Below are 25688 nucleotides of genomic sequence, written 5' to 3'. Positions count from 1 at the left end.
ACAGACACAAACACACGCGCCTCGGAGGATAATACATTGACTTATAATAAGATTCTGGTTTTTCTGGAGACTTAACTCATCACTATTTACCTAAATCTAATCCTACGCCCCAGGGGGTTGGGTGAGCCTACTAGGAACTTCAAGCATATCTTAACCTAATGATTTACATCATCAAAATTGCTTTTTGTCCCCATAGGAATAAAGTCCTCATAATATGACTGTGTAAACAGATGTAGGTCCCCATAACAGTAATAGCCCCCCCCCCCCCCCCCACACACACACACACAAACAGGCATGTAATTGAGATCCATCACTCGGGGAAGGTCAGCAGAATATCCCCAGCTCCTCTGCTTGTTGTTATTCCTCAATACTAATCAAGCAAATGCCCCATGTTTTATTCATACCAACATGCTTTGACCCTAAATGTCACTTGTTCTTTCCGTCTGAGCACCGTAATCGATGTGTTCAGGAACAAGGCAATGCTCAATTTACCACTGTCGTACTTATCCCTCTGCTTAACACTTCTTTGGGAAAACAAGTTGGAGGAATCAGGATTCTGGTCCAAAGTTGTCACCATGGATAATTCTCTTTCCTTGACCCCTCGTGTCTTAAGCCAGATGGATGATGTTGACAATTTTGCTGTCATGCAATCAACTACTTACATTTGCTGCTTTGCAAACCCTTGAAAGAGGAGCGAGGCTAAACGTTCAGAGGAACTGAATAATTTGGACTAAAGCTGCGACGATCACACGTGAAGGTTGGAGTTCTGCAGGCTAGCAGTCAACACATCACCTTTTCCATTATGCGATGAATTGAACCGTGCTTGTCAGAGCTAGAGGTCGGGCCAGAGACGCTTCATTCAGCACTGCACAGCCGAGGCTGTGTAAAATGATTAAGGCATTTATAGAGTAGCAAGAGACGCTGAAGTTGACTCAGCGTAGACCATTGAGCAAGCTGGACGGGTCGTAGGATGTGATTAAAGTTAAGTGCTGCAACATGTGCAGCATGGCAGCAGCTGTTCTGTACTGGTTTGTCCATCTTTCACGTTACATTGTTCTGACTCCTGAGTCAGACGTGAACTTTATTCAGGCAAATGCTCTCGCTCAGGATTTTCCCTGTGAAAACAGAATCCGCTTTTGTAAAAATTAATTTCACAGTCATGTGTTGCTGTTATCTCTGCTCCGTTAAGCTGCTCAGTTGGTTGGATGAACATTTGCATGATTTATGACTGAACTCAAGACTCGAGGAAATAGATGCACATGGTAGAAATGACACAAGAAAGTCTTTATTTCAGCTCAGTTATTAATACTCGGTACTTTCTGCGATGATATATCTTCTGTAAATAATGCAGCCTCAACAGCACTGAACAGCTGCTGTGGTATCAATAGGGGGTGCTACAATAGAGTGAATGGCTGAGAGCTTAGTAAACACAGGTCTATAAAACAGAGACAGTAAGAGAAATGTGTGTTGATGAGAACGAAGTATACGGACAGGTGCATTTGAACTTTTTCCTCAAAATGTATTTGTGTCTCCTCTGGCCTCTGATTTCTTCCCCTCCTCTATTACCTAAATTCAATTTGCAGCACTGCTGCTCCAGATCCTTTTGCAAATGGCAAAACGTGCTCCCTCCCCACCTTGATCGATCGAACGCTCCCTATCTGAAATTTGTTAGCAAAACCCAGGAACGTGTGGTTCCACTTTATTGTTATATCATTTTTAGTGTTCACTGTAATTTAACCTTGAGGTCATAAAATGCACATTATAGGTTTGGTTACAGAGTCAGAGCTGTTAGTCTGACTCTGTACTAAGGACGGTTAAAGCCTCCTTGCAGATGTTGAATTGGGTTTTAATGCAAATTCAGTGCTGCAGAATGGATTCAACATTTTTACCAGACTTAGAGAGCTGTGTTCAAATGTTCCATATATGCCATCTTTAACAAATGAGACTTCAATCAACAATTACTCAGAAAAACAATGACAGCAAACCAATTTGCTCAGAACACTGCTTTGTAAGTAGAAATGAGTTGTGGAAGCAAGGGTGTGACATGACAGCTGCCACGTGCCAGAGCAAGTCTGTTTAAATGAGATTTGAATCCCTCGTCTGATCAATATGCTGTACCTTACAAAACGTACAGTTTCTAATAGACCCCTTCAAAGCCAACTTGCTTCTTCTCTTCACTTCTGGATGAGTGTGACAGTGAATGGATCAAACTCGTCTGCATAAAGAATCCAATTATCACGGTAATATTTTCTGCAGTCAAGAAATGGCACTTATCTCATTTCTTTTTCTAATTATGTCTCTGCTCGTTCAGATTTCGTTCCCTCAGATTCTCTTGTCAGTTCCCTACCTTTGAGATTCTTTACAATATCATCTTTACTCTCATCTATTTATGAGATAGTAATTTTTTTGTTGTACACATTTCATATTCATCGTTTTCTCGCCACATGCTTCTCCTGTCTCTTTTCTTTGTATTTTTTTTTCTTTCATCGGATTCCAGAATGACCCACCAACCTGTCTCCCTCCATGTGATTTCATTTTCTCTGTCCCTGTCTGTCTCTCCTCATCTCTTGTCCTCTGCTGCTGCTCTGTCCTTTCACTTTTTATCCTTCACACTTAATTGCATTCTCCGTCTCTCCTGTCTTTTGCTCATCTCCCTTTTCCCCCTGTCCTCCCACATTTCTTCTCTTTTCACCTTCTCCCTCCAGGGTGAGGGTTTGTCCACAACAAAATGTCAACTCCTGAAAGCTTACTGTTGCTTGGATAGAGACGCTGTCACAGAGTGCACATAATTCCGGGTCAAAGGGACAGATGGGGGTAACTGATGAATTGTCTTGAAAGGATCCTTTCTACATTTTCTATTCAAAGTTTCTGCGTTTCTTCAAGTTTGAAAACTGCAGTTCCTAAATTTCAACGTGAAAAAAGCGGACTCAACCTCTCGCAATGTCAACAAAAATAGGCCATTTCTTTTACACCTTTCTGTTATTGTTCACCTCCGATATTTCTTGCTGTCCAGACTATCACTTTAGATATGCTCTTCCTTTTTTCCTTTTTTTTTCAGGGAAGCCGACATTTAGAGTGACGCACTGGAATATTTTTGGCTCCTGTTCCCCGGATCTGGCACTCTCACACAGCACTGATACGTTTGTCAGTTAACGCGCCTGCAGTCTGTCAAGACAGTGGCATAGATAGTGATCTCTTTTTATTAATGAGAACTGGTCTTTTGCACTGAATAGATGTCCCACGTCAACGAGATTATGAAAAGGTCATTAAAAGGGATGTGTTGACAGTTAGTAGGCTACTTTGCTTTCTTGCCAGTGGTTAGATGGGGAGACTCATCCCACACGGTCAGTGTCGGTACAGTAAATATAGCTGGAGAAAGGGGACCTAGCTTAGCGTAAAGACTGTAAATATGGGAGAAGAGCTAGCTTTGTGAAAAGGAAACACAACCTGCCAACCATCTCCTTTAAAGCTCTGCAACAAGATGTGTTTTAATGGACCTATTTCATCGCCTGATGCAGTCAGTTCCTAGCACCATAATAAAAAACAACCGCGAGTTTTACGCTTAGGTTTAAAAACGACAAGTAAGATTTGCAATCTTAATGCTAAGCTAAGCTAGCTGGTTGCAGGTGCTATTCTATCACTGATCCTATTCAGAAATGATAGTCAATACATGTGTTTGACCAATCGTGAGTCAGTCTCAGGTGTCGATCATGACATTTTACCTGGTTTTCATAGCATCACATAACTAATAAAAACCAAACACACCATAACAATAAGTACCTAATGTGATTAGAACTACCTAAAAATGTGACTTTTAGTTTGGTCCATTTCCTAATCACTAACATGGAGGAGGCAGGGTTTATGATCTATGCTGCAGCCAGTCACCAGGTGGTGATCGAGAAGCTTTGGCTTCGCTCTCGGGGTGAAGTCATGTCATCCATCTTTATGTACAGCGTCACAGACACAGGAGTGATATCAATATTATCATTTACCATGCGACAATAAAGGAAATAAACACATTTACCAAATTTTCAAACTGCATTTAATAATGCATACATAAAGAGAAATAGCTTATTCAGTATGTAATCCAGTGTGTAAGGCAATATTTTCACCAAAACTGTAAAGAGCAGAATTTGGATAAAAAGGTTTTGACAATGAAATTACATCATTGTTATTCTGTGTGCAAGACACCAGAAAAGAAAATCTGAAAAGATTTAACGCCAAAGCAAAAATCTATGTAGCAAGGGCATTAGTGACACGTCGGGCCCTTCTGAAAGACGCCTGCTGTTTTAAATTAAAGTTTTGCTCTCAACAGGCCTTAATGTAGCTTTTAGTTTTTCCATCTAAGTGCAGCTCTGTGAGTTCTATGAGACACGGGTAATTCTGACTTATTTCAATATCCCTAGACTCCCGGACCGCTCATTGATTCCCATTGCTCTTTGACTCTTTTTCATCCTAATCTTGGCTTGCACTTCAAGTCCCCCCATGACTCACAGGGCGGCGTGTTATACCAGGTGTAACCCCACCCCCCAATTAAGGTTTGTGTGATTGATTTGTGGTCCGAGGTAAAAGCGCTGACGTTGGAGGTTGTGGACAATGATTTTCTTCTTCCTCTCACACATTCGGTTTCTTTCGGCCAATTTGAGTCTGTGTACGGCTTGTTTTTTTGTTTTTTTTGTGGAAATTCAGAGGGACTTTTTCTAAGCTGAACGTGACCTTGATTATGTTGAAAGACTGTTTATGTTATCATCATACAAGTTGCACAAACACTCTGCTTTAATGCCTGTGAAACATCAAAAGCTGCCTTCTTTCCGCCTCTGCCATGGATCTGTATGATCTTGGTTATGATTACACACTGCTGTCCTTTCCTTCTCCTTGATCTACTATCCGGAAATTTGCCTAAATGCTGCAATAGGTGTTACAAACCTAATGTTCCCAAACTTCAGAGCGATTTACCAAGATGAAACTCCATAAAGAACCCTTGTTACAGATGGCAGACGTGTCCTTCGCTAACAGTTACAGCGAGTCAGAGCAGTAAAAAAGGTCTGTGCTGGCTCTTTGCGAGGGTCTGAGAGGCCTTCAGGGGCTTCAGAATGAGGCTTGAGGGGCTTGTTGAGCAGAGAGAGAGAGAGAGAGAGAGAGAGAGAGAGAGAGAGAGAGAGAGAGAGAGAGAGAGATTTGCAGCATAACTACTCTTCTTCAAAACCTTGACACACTCACAGTTCTCTTTTCCTCCTTTGACATCGTCTTTCTTTTCCTATTGTCTACGTTCTCAGTTTCCCCTACTATTATTGTGAAGAACTGAATTTTCCGTCTCTCTTTCTGTCATTGTGTCCTTTGGTTATTTCATCTGTACCCTCAGGTCACAATATTACAAGACCGATATCCTGAGGCCTTCTGTGCGTTCATGTGATGAGAGCACCTAAACTGCTCTCGCTCGGCCCGTCTCTATCAGCTTGTAGCACCCAGACACAGTCCAATCCCTGACCCAACAGAGTGCTAGGAACACTGTGCCCACAAGGGAATTGTAGTCAATGGCTGTGGTCCAGCGACAAAATACCTCTTTAATTGCTTTCCCATAGCCCTGAGCTGCAGTGTGCATCCTCTCCAATTGCACATGGATGCGAGTGGGAGTTAGCGATGTAGGACAAAAGGCGTATCCAAGTGGGATCTATGTTGCATGCAGATACCAAGCTTTACAAAAAAGTTTGTCGTGATCTTCGGTAATTGTAGCTTTCATCAATTTAAGCACATTCGTTTTTTTTCTTAGTCTCGCCGATGTGTAACTGGTCGCCTTCATCGTTCTTTCTTTTTTTTTTCAGAAGATTAAAATGCTCGAGAAAAACATATTTAATGTGGAAAGAAAAGCAAAGGTTGCGAGGGGGAGGCCTCGTGAGACAGGGTCCTCCCTCACAGTGATAATTGAGAGCATACTGTGGAAGAATGTGCGCATGCATGATTTCTTTTTTATGCCTTAGGAAGGTTATCTTTAAGATGTGAATAACGATCTGCAGATGGAGAAAAGGGAATCGAGAGCACTGTACAGTAAGTCACCTAGATGACAGCGCAGGCCTGAGCTCAGTCCATCTGTCACTGAACTGGCTCCTAACATCTTGATGGTGGGGGGGGTTATGCAAAGCTCATCTCTGTCTTTTATTTTTATTTCAAAGCGAAAAAAGAAAGAAACTTTGAAGAAGAAAGAGTTGAGGAATCAGATCTTATACTTTTGAAAATGACCTTTTATTAGTTGGAACAATCGAATTCAGAAAAAGCTTATTGAGTATTTAGATATTCACTTGTATATGATTATTTAAAAAATATATATTTTAAGTCATTTCAACCATAATAAATCTCCCATGAAAGTAAAATCTTTTTTCTAAAACTATGAATTTGTTTTTAATGTCCAAAACATCCCAGTGAGATCAGTTTCAGTCACAGGACTGCAGTGGTTTTCAATGTCACTGCAATAACTGCAGTTTAGTTACTATCATTTATTATATTAAGTGTCATTAAGGGAACTTTTAAATGTAAATTGCAGTCTTAATGAGAATAGCATTTTAAATCAACAACATGAATTGAGAAGTAATTATATTAATTGGCTAATTATAACAAAGTTAATAATTAACCAATTACAATTAACAATGGTAATTTCAGCAAATGCTGTAATTTATGGTAGTGTTTAAAATAATAATTATAATGATTCAAATAATAAAAATCATAACAAATATTATTTTGTGTTGCTAATAATACATGTGGAAATTTAAAGTCACTTATAAATCATATTGCACGTAGTTTATGTCCCACTTAAACCCCATCAAATTTGATAAAGATACAGCATTCTGATTCTTCCATGCATGCACACAATTTAAAAAACATTTTTAATCTATTAAAAAACGGTACGACTGTCAAAGTTATCAGTAAATTAATTTACCCATTTTATACACGTAAAAACTAGAGTGTTCACAACAAGTGTGTAAAATATTTAGTTGTAACATTTATCTGTCAAATAAGAGTCAAAATAACAAGAGGAAAGAGTCCACATGTTTTCAGGGGTTAGTTACTAAATTACTGAACTGCTACTTTTTCAGTCAGTCACATTTCAACTGTAACATCACTGTACATTAAGCCGTGTGGTGAAAACACTTTGGAAGAACACGTCTTCATGTTAAAACTTAATTGTGACGGTGCTAATGGATTGTTATGAGGCCGACTGTGATAGTAACAGTGCAGAACATCAGACGAATCAGTGTACATCCATCCACTGATTAGTTAATAGTGGGGCAATTTGCGGTGTACTTTGCCGACCAGACTGTGCCTGGGCTCTAAATGGTTGCCATGAGCATGGCCCAGATAATGGTAATGGTATCAGACAGAGAGGAAATGGGAGACAGAAAGACTCTCTTCACCTCTGTGAATATCTGTGGGAGATTGTGCGTTAATGCACGTTTCGTCTCTAGCCAGCCCACGTGCAAAAAGAACAACTTCAGCTGCCGCCGATAAGACCTTGCATTGTGATGAACCACATTGAACTCATCGACCAAATGAAAGCACGGCAGATCAAGTATCCAACAAAAGAGGGAGGACTATTTAAACACATCCCCTTCTTTTTCATTTTATTCAGACGGTTTCAAAAAGAGAAAACTCAAAGGCAGGATATTGAAATTGAGCCTGAAATAAAGAGTTATTATCTCATTTGGAGCTATTTTTAGGGAAGTGATGACATTTAAGCCTGAAACTTTTTACTTAATTGCCTTTGCATGATACTGCTTATGTGCTCTCTATTGCATGGCAATGAGTTTTGATGAAGTAGCCTATCTATACTTCTGTTTTTCCAAACGCTCCTACATCCATCACTTTGACGAAATAATACCCCGATCCCAGAGCATCTTTAAGTCTGCAGTAAGCACCAGACAAATTGAGGCAACATGACTGACATTTGGACTGTACACGGCATAGTCGCACGCACCCACACACGTGTGCATTCACATGGTGTGGTGCGGCGGTAAAAAACTGTACGTGCTCCTCCATCTAGCAACATCTGTTCCTAGAGTTAAAGTTCCTACATATATGACAAATAACGCAAAGCATAATGATGACATCTATGGACCAATTTGGTCCTGCATACAATTAGCCCCAAAGAAAATGGCTCCTATAGTACACAAATATGTTTTCCCATTACTTTTGAAGGAAATTTTTGTTAAATGAGAAGTTTGTCGCTAGCCTAATATATGTTGTTACAGCCAGGAGACAGTTGGCGTAGGTTAGCACAATTTGGGAGAAAAGAAACGTTGAAAACTAGAAGTTGTGGTTTTGCAGGTGGTTGTGCATTATATTTGTGTGGTTTCTGCACTTCAGTTTTTGTACAGATGAAATGAACAAGATTTAACACATTAAATGATTTAGAAGTACTCTGCAGTGGTTGGAATGATGAGTGTGGGGAAGATAAGGATGTGGCTATTTGCACATGAAATAGAGGGAGTTTTGTTATCACTTGAGCTGCAGTCAATAATCCACACTCTGCCAAAGCCAGTTTAATGTGGCCTGACTGTAGGTGCCAGGGCATGACCAATTACAGGGAGTGAAAGAATTACTGCCCTGTTTTACATTGGATTTAGCAGCAGCCACTCATAAATTACAATTACAAATGCTGTAAATATTGCACAGCTGCAGATAGAAGGCATAGGTCAGAGAATGATGAACTTTGAATCACCATTATGCAGTTGATTAACACGAGTGAGGAAGGACATGTATGTCATTGGGTGAGAGCTGCGTTCCTTCCCAATCTCAACAATGTAATTAGTTCTGTTATTCAGGGACAAGGAAATTGGCTTGCCCATGTCTGTTAATGATTTGGGAGCCTTATCATTTTGGGCTTGGTTTCTTTCCAGGTAATTCTGCTCAGGCAGCAGCAGCAGCAGCAGCAGCAGCAGCAGCAACACTCAAGTCTGTCACTATCTGCTGCCTCCAATCAAGGTGGATTTTAGTTTTTACCTCCTCTGTAAACTTCATTGTTTTGGGACTTTTCTGAGTTCACCTGTCAGATGAAGATATCTATAAGTTAAGAAAATATATGTTTGTGAGATGAATTTTTGGAGTAATTTATTTGGAGTTAAGCGCTTGGCAAAAAGCAGTGCAGTCAATGGAAGGGGTGTAAGTATATGTCTGTGGCTTAAGTTGCTCTGTCTGTGCTTAACAATACGCAGGAAGAAAAATGCTTTCGACATCTGCTTTGGTCTTTAACAGATTATTATTCTTTGGCTAAAAATAACGTAGTCTATTTCAAGAGAAGATAGTCTCTCTCTCTCTCTGTGTGTGTGTGTGTGTGTGTGTGTGTGTGTGTGTGTGTGTGTGTGTGTGTGTGTGTGTGTAAAACCGATAGGGATGAGTGAATGGTTGTGTGGACCCCCCCCCCCCAGGGTTCTTAATGTTCTCGAACAGGACACATAATCCTCACTGTCTGATGCTTTCAACAGTTTCCCTCTGTAAGGTCTGTAAAGTGTTGTGTGTTGTTGTAGAATGATCACACCAAACAGTTATAATATGATAATTAATGGAGGACTCTTCTGCTTGACATTACACAATAGAAATGGAAAATATTTTGATATTTTGAAATATCATCACGTAACAGGTATTTTCTCCATAATGACTCTTGCATAACGCTGTTGTTTTCGGGGAAATTCAGCCGTATGGGATTCTTATACAATGATGCCATGCAGTTGAATATGGTTCAGATACGTTTGATTTTACTTCTTTTGTTCTTCTTGTGCAAACAGCAAATGATGAATTCACTGAAAACGTTGCCATTTTTTAAAACATTTAGTTCTGCAACTCAGTGAGAATCTCATCATGCTGTTTCTTATTGACTCCAACAAAGACACTTGGCCATTTCACAAACAGGCTTTTTACACAAGCTCTTTGTAGTGGAAAGTAAATTATTATTATAACTCATAACAATGTGCCATAACTACTGCCAGTATTTTACTCTCTCTATTGATTCCACTCTCACGTATACACACACAAAAAAACACACACAAAGACACGCATACACCCCCCCCCTCCCGGAACCACCAAGTGTTTACGGTTGCAACACCTCGGCATGTAATCACACACAAATGCAGCCAGTAACAAATTTAGCAGTGCATAACTAAATATAGATAGAGAGGGAGTGAGACAGGCTTTAATTCCTCTCATTCACACACACACACACACACACACACACACACACACACACACACACACACACACACACACACACACACACACAGCCTGAAGAAGACATGCTTGATAACACACCCTCCCCCCTTTTTCATCTGCTTCATTGTCATCTGAAGTCGTGAGAATAAAGTATTTTGGGTTGATTGACTTTAAATTGTGTGTACGTCTCTGTGCAGCTGCTCTGCTGTCAGCCCAGCAGATGTATGTACCAGGATGTCAATGCTGGTGATATTTACAGTACAACACATGTTTTGTGTGGAGGTGAACTGTGTGTTGGTTTAGGGAAATGCTTTCAGCCTTCTTGGAAATGTGTTTCCATAACTGCATAAGATTTTCCTGTGATGAAAACACATTAGCAAAGGTTACAGGCAGACTATTGTGTTCTGTGTTCCTTTAAGTGGATGTTTTGTCTGTATTGTGGGTTGGTGTTTTGCAGTTGTTAATGTGCAGTCTTGACCGATATGATCACTGATCCTCTGCTAAGATGACCGTGATTTGTCTCATGGTGTGCTTTTGCTGTACCGCTGTAACTGAGCTATTTTTGTCAGCCTCTTATTTCATTTCCTCCCACCTAGCCTGATTTATCATTGTGGATATTTGTTCCATACAACCCGTTCCATTCACATCCCAGAGCTTTTAGTTGTTCCAATCGGTGCCAATCATCTACCATCCTCATAAGCCCTTGCTCTCTGGGGCTTTTTGAACTGTCTTGTTTGAGTTTGAGATTGAGCAGCAGGATTAAGTTGGATCTCTGCCCTCTGGGCCTCTGATCTCATCCTCTGGGATCCATTTTCAGTCTGACGGCGATCCTTGATCCAGAGGGGCTTATCTTTTATCTTTGATTTGTAGACCCTCTTCCCTGCAAATGCTTCCACAAGCTGACCTGTGCAGCCAAATTGTACCACTTGTCCACTCATCGTCCATGGCTCTTTGCACTTACGGTTGCAGTTTGATCCATCTTATTATTTAGTAACGCCTTTGATTTGCTGCTTTAAAGTCAAGATATAACCTTTGATCATGTTCAACTGAAGGACTTCTGGAGGGCTCAGCTTGCAAAGCCAAGCATGGGTGTGTAATGTCTGCAATAAGAAAGTGAATCGGCTAGGGGGGAAAGAAAAATATAAATCCCATGAAAAGCTAGAAGGATGACTTCAGTGATTCAAACCCCAGTTCTGTAAAAAAAAATATATTTAACATTTATTACATTTAGAGATGTACTTTAAAGTAATACTTTGACATTTGGGGAAATAAACCTATTCCCAACCTCCTCCTCATGCAGACTTTGCTGCTGCACAGTAGGCTATATACACCTAACTTCCTCTTGTCATATTTCCCATGACCACCAGAGGTCACTTGAGAATAAAATACATGTTACAGGGGTCAACATGCAGAGCTACACTCACTCAGTATTTTCCCTCACTCTCCACTCGTCAGCCTCACAGAGCCAAGCTAACTGTTTCCTGTCGTTGTGCTAAGCTATGCTAAGTAGCCGCTGGCAGGAGCCTCATGTTTAACATGAGGTAGTTGACACTTTAACTTACTCTCGGTATATTTCCTACAACGTCATAACTTTCTGGTACAGTTTTGTGGAATTTTATCCAATTCATTTTGTGGTAGCCTATGTTTGAGCTGAGCTTTCTCCTCTCTGTTACAAGGAAGTCGAATCTGGCAGAGGTCATAGTGTATTCGCCATCTGTCCTGTGCTCTTTGCTTTTGGGAAATGAGACAAACAAATGTCAATGGTTGGTTGACAGATGAGATATATACGCTCGGTGGAAAGTCTAGAGGAAATGGAGAGGCTGGGGAGAAGACAGGTTGCCAGATGAAAAGGACTTTGATCCCCTGAAAATACCCCCCCTGTTCTGTGGCAGATGTCTATAAGCAGATGAAATTGTCAACACTGCTTCTGAGTGGCTGAAAGTTTAAAGTGACACTTAATCAGTTCAGGAAGTAAACAAAAAACCTAGTGGGAAGGAGTCAGTGTCAGTGGGTGGGAGCAGAACAAAGCGCCCTTTGTTTATTGGTATTAGGAGGAGGAAGTGTTATTCAGGCGAATATATAACAGGTAGTTTATATTCAATTAACCTGACAACACAGCTCAGTAATCTTTTTACTTATTGGAAATCCCATCATGTTTAGTGACAGTCCGTAGTGCAAGTACATTCTGTCTTCAGTGAGCATCATAAATTATGTAGCGTGAAATGTATATTAATGTGATTTAAATATGCAGATTCATAGTGGCGCTCTTGTTAGTATTGGCTGTGCGTTCTGACCATCTCAGATTCCCATATGGCGAGAATCAAGAAAATGAAACCTTGTAAATGTAGATTTACATACTAATGAAAGGAGCAGCTGTCCTCAAGATTACTCATTGTCTAATGGGGACACAAAGACAAAACCAGGACCTCTATGATTATAGCCTTTCTTGACCTGCGTTTCTTCCAGCTTCCAGATGCACTTCACAACCCTGATATGAAACCGGGTGTCTAACCACACAGCATCTCAGCGGTGACCCTTGGGATGCTGTGATATTAGTCTGAATTAATCACTTGTATGTAAATCAGCGGAAGCTTCGAATGCAGCAATCAAACCAGTGTTCTTCTTTTGTTCATCGGGGCTGGTTGCATGGCTGACACTGTTTAACATCTGATTACGATGTGCTGTGGAGGTGTTCTGTGGAATGCCAGATTCGCTGGTTGAAGTAGCATGTGATTACATTGAAGTTTGCTGGAGCAAAACAAGCTCGTAAAGGCTTTTGGTGAGAATTAAGTATTTATAGAATGTATAATATTTTATTATACATTATTACATATATCCAATGAAATAATTAGGAGACTCATTTTACCTAGAGGTTATACTTACTAATACTTTATTAAGTCTTTATTTTGTGGTGGATTTCTGTTGCATGGCACCGCATTGAAAGATTTTAAGGGTAAATAAATCTAGGAGAATTTGAACAACAGATGCCAAGATATCCTGAGTTTTAGTTTCTAGAATGGTCCAAGGAAAGCTGTATCCTACACTTTCCAAAATGCAACTTCATAGTCTTGGTCATTAGACCCTCTCTGTCTTCTTCAACTTTAAATCATACGCCTTCATGTTGTAACCCAAGCTTCCTGAAAAAACTGAAGTCTCAAACTTGAAACAAGAAAACTCTGATGACATCATCTGGGTAATTCTGTGCAGTTCCCCTTTAGGGTTCATTCTCCTTAGCCGATGGAAACCGGGGCTGTATCTGCTATTCCAAACACCATTTATCATACAAAACTCCTATTAGATGTGAACAGGTGTGGGGCTCTACAGAAATGTCGTACTGTTATTTATATGCATTTATACTCATGTTTTTTTCATGAGGGGAGCCCCCACCTTATAAATAAAACAACAGGAAAGATTTGTGTGTATGAGCTGAAGCTGGTCAGACAGTGAGCTGGACTGGACAGTTGGTTGGTTCAGCTGTTAACTGGTCTGAGTGCGATGGGGAGTACTCTGGATCTTTTGAGTCCCGGTGGTCCCTATATTCATTAATGCAAAGACCACCATGACTGTAACCTTGACACCCAGACGGAGGGAGAGAAAGAGACAGACAGAGGAGGAGAAGTGGAAATAAGGAATGGAAGACGTTTGCAAAAACCAGAGCATTATGGGTGCAGGTCCTTGCCAGGATGTACATGGAGCATGTAATTGAATGATGGAAGAAGTTCACTTTAGGTTGTTTCTCCTGACTTCACTTATTATTATAACTCAATTTACAGTGGCTATAATCAATATTTTTGAATTGAAAATGGAGAGTCTAATTCCTCAAAAACAATGAGCTCCAAGCCGGTGTTCCCGCTGTAATGTTTAACTCTTATTGCGCACCCGCGTAACGTGTAGGAAACGATATCACCCTTAAGCATGGACTGGATATTAAGATGGATAACATGACAGCTCCTTAAAAGGGGATAGAGATCGCCCCCTGGTGGTTGGCTGCAGATGGTTTCTGACATCTAAAGTTGTTCTTATCACACTGATCCCGGTTCAAATCTTTGTTTTCAGATTAGTTTGGTTTTATTTAGTTATTTGATGCTGTAAAAATAAAGTGAAATGTCATGATTGACTGCTGAGACTGACACGTGATTGGTCGATCTTATGCATCGGTGGGACTTCGATATTTCTTGGCTCCACACCATGATCACTACTGCTCAGACTGCGGCTCAAACTAGTGTTGAAAGTGCCAGATGATGGCGCCCATATTTGGGATATGGGAATGCAATTGGTCAAGCCCATAGTAAGCGCCCTCTACTGGATCACAAGACAAACTACTTTAGTCGGTCTGATGCGCTTCTAGACTGTGTATTTTTTATTTGAACAGGTTACAGTTTGAATATGAACATTCCTCCCCATGTTTAAATGATGATCGAATTTCTAATTAAAAGTGACAACCCTAGTGGTAACACGTCGTCCATGTTTATATATGATCTTTGCACTATAAGGAGATACTATTGTATGTCAATGCAGTCTTTACAGCTTGACTCTAAGTGAGCAAAAAGTCTGTTTTTCCAGGTTTAACACATACTTTTCTTTTCAAATGGCTCATAGCATTTTCCAGCCATGATAGTTGATCATAACAAGCTGTAAATCCCTCCTAGCCTTAGGCTTGCTGCTCTGCTTCTACCTTCTGAGATGTAAATACGTTGTTGTACTTCAAAAGACATGCATATTTATGGAAGGTAAAATACAGTACACGTCCCGGATAGACTGCTCAAACTTTAGGGATGTAAGGGGAATGGAAAAAATGTGTATTCACCTTGGGATGTTAACTTACTGAGAATAATAAAAAAAAACAGTCATCCTCAAGATGCATGGTGACACGTAACCACAGATGAGTTATTAGCTGTTGGAGTTGAAGACTGGCTCTCAAGGCTCCAACCTGTTCCATGTAGTCATACATGGAGAAACGGAAAGGGCAAGAAGGCTCCCATCAGTCTGCCTGGCAAACAGCGAATTACTTCAATTTACATATGATGTATGTTTCTTGTAATTGAAAGGAGTTAGAAGAAAAATGAAAAGGAGAGAGATGGTGCACTGTAGAGCACTAACAGAGGCACTGGATAAAGCAATGTATCTGGATAATGTCTAGACTATGATGTGATGACCCTCACCATGAGCCTTTTTTGTGCCATTGTCCATGTTTCTCTTAGTAATCCCTCACAATCCCCTTCAATTTCTTTCTCAACGTGGGGCGGAAGTGTGTGGGATGTCATTGAGATAGAGATCAGATATGAATCAACACAGAGTCAGGGAGAGCCCTCTTATTTCTGCAGGCTTCTTTCCAGCAGCTGGAACACTCGAGCACACAATGCTCTCTTGCTTCATTGCCCCTAACCATAATTCCTGCAACGCCACCGGCGCAAAACAGATGAGATTTTGGAAAGGTGCTTGAGTTCAGATGCTGAAAGGCAGTATAACTCCTTCAGGGTAAATGAAAGGACTTAATGTATTTTAAAGGCCTGACAATGAAGCCTTTATAAAAGGGTGACCTTTGGTGCAACGTCGAATAAAAATCTGTTTTGTGCACCCACTGGATGATAATCATTAGGCGAAAAATTTGAGAATGAAAAGGCTTAAATATGCACAACATGTAGCTGAGAGGACACTGTCTGCAATTAAATACACTGACCTCCCATGGATGAATCACATTTTACTGGAGGAGATAACTGTCCAATCAATTCAGACTATGAAGCCATTGTGTATTCAGCTGCATCTTAATTTGTTAACTCAACATGAAGATGGGTTTGCCTGTCATATCCAGTTTGGTCTTTGTCTGGAAAACCAATCAAACAGTTCTTACACTGTTTGGGATGCAGGACAGAAAACCAGGCCTCGAAAGGCTCTCACTGCCGCAGGGACTTGATTTGAATACTTGCTAAAGAATCATTATTAATAGAAAACAAACAGCCAGAGGACTTTTGACTAATAAACCACTAACTCTGCATTAGTACATCTAATTACAAATACCCATTTTGAGCAAATGATTTACAACTGTGAGACATAGTAAAGTTTCAGTACAGTAAGAGACCTTGAAGTAAGCGCCAAGTACTAAATCTGTTCAATAAGAAAAAGTGTAGGAGATTAGATTAAGTAGTTCACTGAAAGTGCTCGGTAAGTGCTGGTTAGGCATGAGATAGGAGAGGAAGTGTTCTGGGAAGAGACGAGTTTTCAGGAGGTTCTTGAAGATCAAGCATCGGCACTGAGCTGCCATAATTTTGTTTTGCAAAGAAAAATAACAAGTATTACAGAAATGTCCAATTATTTGAAATAGCAGCAAAGCAAATTTATTACTTTCGGAGTTCTGAAAATAAACCGAAATTCACTGTGTAGAATCAGGAGCTGGATCCTCTAAAGTTTACATCTTCTAGTTTGAATAGATCTTAACAGTTAGGTGAGGCTGTCCTATTTCATAGACACTTTCTGAAATTAAAACATTATTCTTTTGTTTAAGCAGGTGTAGCTTTACAGGCCTTCAGGTCCCAGAGAAGTGGTTCTGGTTCACAAAGTGCGTTTTTGTCTGACATACCGCCAAAGTGCGAGAGAATGAGTTCAAGTTCCCCTTTGGTCACTTCATTCCGTTTACCAGATGTTGTTAAACATTTCTAATCATATAAATCTTTAATATAATATTGTTTTCATTTTTATAAAGCATAATGATGGTGGAATTGTCAGTTTTAGAGTGATATTTGGCATTTGTTAAATGTAAAACATCCAATTGTGGAACTGTTATTAGCAAAAGATTGTGGGGTTTAATCGTGGTAATTTTTGAAGGCACTACATTCAGCATGTTAACTCAGAAAAAGGATGTTTCAAAACATATAAATATGCAGTATGATGTTGCTGCATTTTTTCATTTAGTATAAGCTAGAAACATTATAGAACAATATAGTGCATTATTTCCTTGGTTTTATACTATGCTGCTTTTCTTATAAGTAATCTTGGTGCTTTACTAGCTTTATGTCTTGTCTGATTGTTCTGTCACGAAGCGCAGGGCAGGGGAGGGGATGTCTCTATGGGAGTGTATTCTGTGGAGCACAGACAGATTAGTTGGAAATATGATGTGTCACCACATCGGGAACCTGCTCAGTGTTTAAAGGACGCTGAAGCTGATGCATCTGTTGGATCTGCCAGGAGAGTTAGAGGGAGAATGTACCTGGAAATGGGTGGAAAGAGGCAACCCAAGTGGGAAGGAGAGCAGAACTTCCGAAGAAGAGGTCGAAGTGAAGAGGAGAGGGGGAGTGGGGGTGAGAGGGAGAAAAACAAGGGGAGAGAGGAAATTGATTAAAGCAGCAAAACATATACGGAAGTCAAAAGAGAAAAGAGACCAGAGAGGAAATGAGGATGCAGGGAAAAAGTGTGATTTAGGCGAGGAGGAGGAGGAGGAGGCAAACACGAGGTGAGGAAACGACATGAGCTTTCTACTTTAATAGAAGATACCGGCATTTAGTGTATTTTCAGGCAGATGATGAAGCCAAAATATCATGAATTAGTCAAGCTGCAGAGCTTTATCCACTTACCTGTGTCACCTCAATGCGATGGTGACTCAGACACAGAAATATGCTCACTTTGAGAAGTGCTGAAAAGGGACTGAGTGATCAGTCCACATGAGCTTGGCTCAGTACTGCCCTATGGTTCATCTCTTCTTTCACTGGTACTTGATTTAATGATGTAACATTATGATTCATTATATTTTGGTGTTAACTATTTAAAAAGCCATGTTCATGTTGTTGTATCTTAAACACACACACACTATCTGCACGCTTTAAATTGTCAGATTGATATCCGACTTTCCAAACGGCCATATTCCCATTTAATTAAATACTGCTTCAAAGTCAACTTGCCTTCTTTTTTTCGGTCTTTTTTTGTTATGCAATATGCGATTATACATCACAGGGAAAATTTGTTTTTGTCACAGTCACATTAACGTCACAGTTCACATATGCATATTATAAATCTCTGTGGGAATATAATGTGATTTTATGGGCAACATGTCATCATGTAACATAAGATGAAAGACTCCACTGTTTATAGCTCTTCTAATAAATGTGGTTGTTGTAGGCCATTGTGGGCAATGTTGCATATGAATGAATAGAGCTGCTTAAAGGCAATATTGGATCTTTATATGATTTTTGCATTAATATGATCCTTTATTTGTCAGGTGCGAAATGATTTAGTTATGAGTGTGTTCATTGATTAACTAGAAATTGATAAAGTCATAAAATGGCGCATATAATAGAGGAATACACAGCAATCGAGGATTTTATTCACTCATATCAATATTGGTCTTTAATATTAATATTAATATATTTATACTTTATACTTAAGAAAACTTCAGTGTGCATACACCATGTCTCTACATACATACTCACTGTGTGTATTCACACACACAAACCTCCAGTGCACCTGATGCTCTCACCAATGCCTGTATTTTCTGATAGCTCAGCTAGGAGGCCATGATAGTTATGTATTAAATATGACTTAATGGGACATGTTATGATGGATGTGTTCTTGCAGATCTGTTAAACTACAGCAATTCCTTTACGCTTGTAGACCAGCACATATTTTCGCTCTTTATACAGGACTTGTGTGACAGCCTCGTGGATAAGGTCCACTATCTGTCCATTTATCAAAATAATTCACTTGAGTTTTTATTGTAATCCAGCTCATTCGTCGGGACGCCAAATCACGTCCGTATGGCTGCTCTCTTCAGACTGACTGATGGGGTATGAAATGGTGAGACGTTGGGGGGGGGGTGGGAGGCAGATCGAGCGTCTGCATCGTCTGTCAACTAATGTGATGTCAGCAAAAAATCGGTGTTGTCATCGTGCCTGTGACTGCTCCCTACAAAAGGAAACTGTGGCTCCGTCTTCTGCTGTCAGAGTGCCGCAATGATTGCAAACAAGGTGGGGAGACGAAAGAGAGATGAGGGGTAAATTGAGGAGAAGGGGGAGTCGGGACACTTTAATTCAATTTCTACAGAGACAAAATAAAGCCCAACGCTATAAAACTGCCACCATCAAAAGTAAAATTCGAAATAAAGATCACATCTTCCAAACTATTAGTCCTCTGCGAGAACAAACTTATTTTATGTCAGAATAAATTCATTACTGGGATTGGAAATTCACGAGAGTATTGATGATGAAGACAGACGATGGTTTAAATTTATACAAAGACAGATGATAAATTTGAATGTCAGCCACATATCCAGAGAAAACTAAGGAAAAAAAAGCTTTTCAATCTAAATCAATGTCTGATCAAGGTCTGACATTTTTTCGAAAACCTTGAGACATTTTTTCTAAACTTTCCTTTTACAGCCACATACAGTCACTGCTTTCCACCATAGACAGTATATAAAGTTGGACGACAGCTCCCCAAAAGTAGAGAGACAAATCATCTTGATCGGCTGCTGGTGGCTGGCTGCAGTAAAGGTAATAAACCCTTCCTCCTGCTGACAGTGACTTGTGATTGGTCAAGCGTGTGTATGGGCAGCGCCTCAATATCCTGCCTTCACACCACAATCACTACTGTGCAGAGTCTGGCTCCAAATAATGTATCTTCAAGTTGTCTATCTTTATATACAGTTTATGGTTTATGCTGACAGTCACCACACAGGAAATAATGTTGCTAATGTTTCTATGTTTAGAGCTCAAGTCGTAATTAAAATTCGAAAGATCATAAGCCCCAGAGTAATTGATCTGTCATGTGATCTACAGCGGCTTTAATGTCAAACAGCTTTCCTGGGGTGCATCTGATATACAAGCCATATAGTTCGCACTCATCCATCCTGTTTGAGTGCTTCTCTTTGTCTTCTCTACAGGGGGTCTGGTGTCTGTAATGAACTGCACATGCTTCATGGCCTCAGTGTTCATATCACAGAGGAGCTAATGGGCCAAGGGTGCTCTGGTGCCTATGTTTAGAGACATGCTCAGAGATAATGGGTAAGATAGAAAGACATAGTTGTAGAAAGAGCCCTCCACCCCGGGCCCGCTGAAACATAAATATAGCCGGGAGTCTTGAGGTTGAGTAAACTGTCAGATGTGCAGCAGAGATATTAATATATGAAATGGACTGATGGAAAATATTTTATTCATGCACAGAGAGTGTTTTCTAATGTTAAAATGTTTTAGGGATTACTGGAGTTTTAGTAGATCACCTCAGCTGGTACCTACCTCCAAAAACACTTACATAATTCCTGCAGATTTTTATTCAACTACCTGTTCAATGAATCCTCCATCCATAAATGACAAAAATCGTATGTCAGTGCCTTCCAAAACTACCTTGTTAGGAGAGCTGTTTCAGACATGAACTCTGCAAAGTGTACAGAAAATTGTGCGAGGAAATTTCCTAGAATTACCTTTTACTTTTGAATAACACAGCAGGAGATCATCTGAGTCAGAAATTTTCACAACAAAAAGTCATTTTGTGGAACATTCAGGGGTTGTGTCTGGGTAGAGCTTGTTGAAGGCAGGACTTAATGGTTGAAATCCACAGCGGAAATCATGTTATTTTTGTTTTCAGCACATCAACACCAGTGTCGGCCCTTATTAGTAAAAGCTCTCAATGTTGGACATCTTCTGGCAACTCTTTTTGATCCTGAAATATTTGTATTACTTCAGTTTTGCATCCGTCACATGTCTGGAAACTTTCCTCCTGATTCTCATAAGGACTTACTTATCTTATCTTAACCATTTTCTGAGTCTAGATCCAGAACAGGATTCATCTGGGACTAATATTAATGAAAATATCCATCCTCATATGTACTTTCAATTACTGTATTTACAGTAAGTTTCGTGTTTTAAAAACCTTGGAAAACAGATGAGAAATCCAAGGTAAAATCCAGACATCTCTTTTCTGTAGTTATTTGTCAAAAATAATGCTCAGTAGCCTACCACTGGTTTGCTCCCAAAAGCCAAAACCAATACTATCAATCCTGCTAACCTTTCCCAGTGACTTCAATGACTTCCTTATGCATGTGTGTCTGCTGAACAACCAGCCCCCTGGGCTGCTGTGGGGTGTGGAAAGCAACCAGTAAGTCGTCCTAACTATTCAAACTGTGGAGTGATGGGATTCCAACAGGGACTCAGCACGCCAAAGCAAAGAGACCTGGAGTGAATTCTAATCTCACGTGCACTCGGGTACTAAACTGGCAGCTCATCCACAGCCTCAGCACAAGACGATTGATAACCATCAACTATTTATGTCTGACTGTGTCTCAGTCTTGTGTTTTTTTCCAGCTTAATTTTCCTCAAACAACATTACGTTACTCTATCATACTGATGTTTCACATATTGGTATGCAAACACTTTCTCTCTCTGACACATGCCCACACACAGAGGGAAATGTCACAAACTGCATCACTTCTGCTGCAGTGTTTTGCATTTCAGATTAATGATTGCTGTTGCGGTCTTCTCCCGAGAGAGAGTAATCCTGAGTTGATACAGCCACACTGTTTGTTCACTCACTTTCACGGCAGGCATCTTGTTTTCTGATCGTTTTAACTCGTCGTTCTCCTCTTCCTTCCTGCAGATTTGCCCGTGAGAGGAAGATATGAAGTTAGCGGGCTCCCTGTGGACCCTATGGCTTCTCCTGGTGGTAAGCTCTCATCTTTTAATTCGCAGAATGCTGTCAAAAGGTCCTGTTTCTCATTTTGTCCATTATGTGTGCCGTAGTTGTTGGAGCACAGGATTCAATTTTCATTAACTGCTGTAGGCATGTAATGTGTTGTGGTCGAGTGGTTTTCTTTTATCAGCAAAAAATATCATGATTAATATTCACTCACACTTTCAAAGTAATTATAGTTTATAATTAGTACAGCTTGTTTATTACAAACTGGGATGGCCGAAAAGAGAGGAGGTATGATCAATGACATGATGTTTGTTCATGGGGGTTCACCACTTTCTAACTGATTTTTACTACTTTTACTTTTATACACATATTATATGCAGGACGTCTTCAATTTTACCTCTTTGTGTGGATATAGCACAAATTGAAAAAGTTATACAATTGCATTGTTTTTTTTTGTAGTTGGTGTAACTGTTGTGTATTTTGTACATATATATATACTTTAACCATTACGATTACACATTTTATTATTTGTACACAGTTTGTTATTTTATCAAAATGTCCCTTTAAATGAAAACATTAGGCAAGCTAGCAGAAGTGCAACACATGCAACTCGTAAAATTCCCATAACACATGTTAATCAAGAGCTTAACTTCATGCAAAACCCTTGATTCCCTTGAAAATTCTGCATTAGAACATAATAATTATTCTCATAAATATATGTTCAATATTTATTTCCATGGATGTGTTTGGAAACATTGCAAGTAGGAATTTACAAGTATGTTGTTTTAATATATGAGCACAATGACATATTGGTCAACACATTCCTGACAAAAGGTCCCACACATATATTGAAGTATAAGAATATGTGTTCTTATCTACTGAATTTATTATAAAGGTGTTGGGGGTTGGAGTGGACGTTGGTGGTTTGTGCCCACCTAAAATGTAAAATCTTAATGCAGAACCTATGACGTTATTTTACTAGTTCAGCTCTGAGGATGGATCCATATTCACAGTGCGCTCTGGTGTTTGGAAAATTACATGATTCATGAATCATTGGTTAAAGGTTTTAGAATATATGTGAAAATCATGTCTTTTAAAATATGCCTAGCTGTTGGATGAAGGTGTTCTAGTTCATCAAATCCTGTTCGGAAATTTCCTTTCATGGATTTGCTGCTTTTAAAATGACACAAATCAACTTAATGACCGTCCTTTAACAAATGATATTTTAAACACAGCGGCTCAAAATTGCCCAATGCTCAGAGCTAGACCCCATTCACTTATCATTGTTACCAACTGGTTACAAGGATGTCAGCATCAGTCCCCGTGGACATGTTCACTTCAGGATTCTTTTAAAGCCTTAACTTCAGAAATACTCTTTCTTGAGTTATGGTCCCTTGTTAAAAAAAAAATGGTCCCCTATTCTTCAATGTTAGAGAGAAATGGAAATTTGCCATTTCAGTTTCCTTTGCTGTTCAGCATCAGCCTAGACAGTGAGGTCCTGGATAGTTTCCTGTGTGTCTGATGTCTCTTTGCTGTTCTGCTTCATGTTTCTGGACTGTTTTTTTGCTGGAGTGCTAATGTCAAGTCAATTCAGGAGGATTAATGAGCTGTACTAAAGGAGGAGAGACGTTTTTTTTTTCTTTTTTCTCATCCATCTGACGATACTGGTGGTGGCCTGGTGGTCGTATGTATGACGTCATTTACTTCAATGCTTGGAGTGACATCATATGTACGGCTGCTAAACTGCTACATGGGACAGCACTCTCAGTTTTTCTATTTCAAAGGTTTTGCCTTTTGCATGCTTTTATCCAACAGGTAGGAATGCTATTTTGGTATCATGAGTATTCCTTTCTACAAAGAGTCAAAGGTAGGAGGTTTTCATCTCAATTGTGATAAAGCACATGAAGACAATCTCCCAGGCACAGCACGAAAAAACCCTCAAATGATTCAGAACATGTGAGTGGATGAGCCTGGCGCTCTGAGAGGCTTAATTTTGAGCCAAAAATGTTTTGAGATAAGTCAAAGCAAAATGGGCTCTTTATCACTTCAGTGAGCATTATCAAGATCGGCATTTCTCACAGCGGGCTTCTTCAATTCTAAAGCTACCTCCAAGTACAGACAATAGATAAGATTCAGTTTGAGAAAAACTGATGCTTCGTTCTTTTGTGAGCTGCCGAACACACTTTAATGACTTGCATGAATGGAAAGGGACAAGGATTTCAGAGTGTAGTGAAATCCTCATCGAATCAGCTTTGAAGATGCTTCAGAAACTTTGCAAGTTCACTCTTCTATTTAGATGCTCATCCTTTGTAAGGTTGCATATCTTAATCAAAGCATCATAAAAACTTTTAAATATCACAAATTTGACTAAAATCTTCTCTCTTGATATTAATGCTTTATCTTACTTTTTAAAGTCCAGGGAATGTAGATCAGAGAAGCAACCACCACACACATTCTCACCTTCCGATCTACACTATACCCAAATGCAAATTAGTATTATGCATGATTTCTTCTGCCCTTTGCTCACTGCTAATGTCGTCTCTATAGCACAGGGCTGCAGCAGGGACTGAGCCAATCTCAGACCCATCACTTAGGCGTGGACAGAGCATGACAGAGGGACAGAGTCCGGCGGTGAGCCAGGGTCAATTCCAATGTCTTCAGCTGTCCAACAAAGACCACCAAGACAACAGAACCGGTGAGAAGTCATTACAAGGCTTCTTGAGGCCAAATCAATTGCATCTGGGAGAGCATCACAATCACAGGGTTGTAAGGTGGGAGATTGGGATCAAAATGCGGGTGTTGTTGTTAGAGATAATGGTGCTGGTGTTGTTGTTAGAGATAATGGTGGTGGTGGGGTTGCTGCACTGGTTCAAGGGCTTTTAGAGTAGAAACTTTGGGTTAACATCATTTTCATGGGCTGTAGGGAAACCATGTTACACTGACCCTCACTACAAACAACTGAAGACATACAAAATGTGTGTTGGAAACTATCCAGATTAGTCATTACACTTTTTTTTCTTTTTTGGCTCATTCCCCTCTGGAGGTACATTCTGTGGACGTATATGGGATGGTTTATTTTGCTGGGATGAGACACCAGCTGGGACATCTGTAACACAAAACTGTCCAGAACATCCTGACCGGGACCCGACTGGTAAGACAGTTTTGCACTTCTTACACTTCATCCACAAAACACAGCTGGCTGAAACGAGAATGCTGGGAATTCAGGTTTTCCAGTTTTCTGCACAACGTTTGATTTGGTCAGCAGGCAACACAATAAAATGAACCAGTCTTCTCTGTGTATGAGGGGGAAGTCATGATATAAAGGAAGAGCAGGGAGGTTATAGCTCATATTTTAGGAAATTCTATTTAATGTAACCATGTAATTACAAGACGCTTCACTTTTGGGCAGCATTCATGTCGTCTATCTTTATATACAGTGTTTAGTTCACAATAACTCCTCACTTCTTTTTATAAGCTATGCTAGCTGCCCTAGACATGACACTAACAGTCCATCAGTTTAGTCCTGAATAAAATATCTCAACAACTACTGGCCGACTGTCATAAAATCTTGCTTTAACACTACCAGCAAATTTGGTGAAATATCTCAATATCCACCAGTTGGATTTGTTCCAGAAATAACTATAATACCTTCAAGCAATGCCTGGACTTTGCACTATAATTACATCAGGATTTTTATGTCCTATACTTTGGTTTAACGAAATACCTGCACAAGTAATGACATTTTAATCAGCCCCAGCTGTACGTTGCGTCTATTATATTTGTCAAATGTTGACATGTTTTAATTAGTCAAATTGACTGTGAAATTGATTTAAATTGAAATAAGTACTTACAGAAATATGTGCAGTTTACATGGTGAG

The 25688-nt window shown here is 39.8% G+C and overlaps 1 protein-coding gene across 4 annotated transcripts in view; it reads left to right on the top strand.

Moving 5' to 3' along the window:
- calcr (calcitonin receptor) overlaps positions 1-25688 on the top strand; it is a 48349-nt gene that overhangs the window by 3117 nt on the left and 19544 nt on the right. Inside the window, exons 1-4 of one of the 4 annotated variants that reach the window (XM_034599603.1) lie at positions 6028-6045; positions 21772-21837; positions 24358-24505; positions 24842-24961. In XM_034599603.1, coding sequence (XP_034455494.1) covers positions 21793-21837; positions 24358-24505; positions 24842-24961 — 313 coding nt within the window. In that variant the 5' untranslated portion in view covers positions 6028-6045; positions 21772-21792. Of the gene's footprint in view, positions 1-6027; positions 6046-19646; positions 19674-21771; positions 21838-23326; positions 24506-24841; positions 24962-25688 lie in introns of those variants that run through there. The other 3 variants (XM_034599602.1, XM_034599601.1, XM_034599604.1) reach the window with 3 other exon arrangements.

The sequence above is a fragment of the Hippoglossus hippoglossus genome, chromosome 11 (genome assembly GCF_009819705.1).
Source record: "Hippoglossus hippoglossus isolate fHipHip1 chromosome 11, fHipHip1.pri, whole genome shotgun sequence".
Lineage (NCBI taxonomy): Eukaryota > Metazoa > Chordata > Actinopteri > Pleuronectiformes > Pleuronectidae > Hippoglossus > Hippoglossus hippoglossus.
The sequence above is the reverse complement of the archived record's forward strand: the minus strand, read 5'-3'. Positions and strand labels throughout refer to the sequence as shown.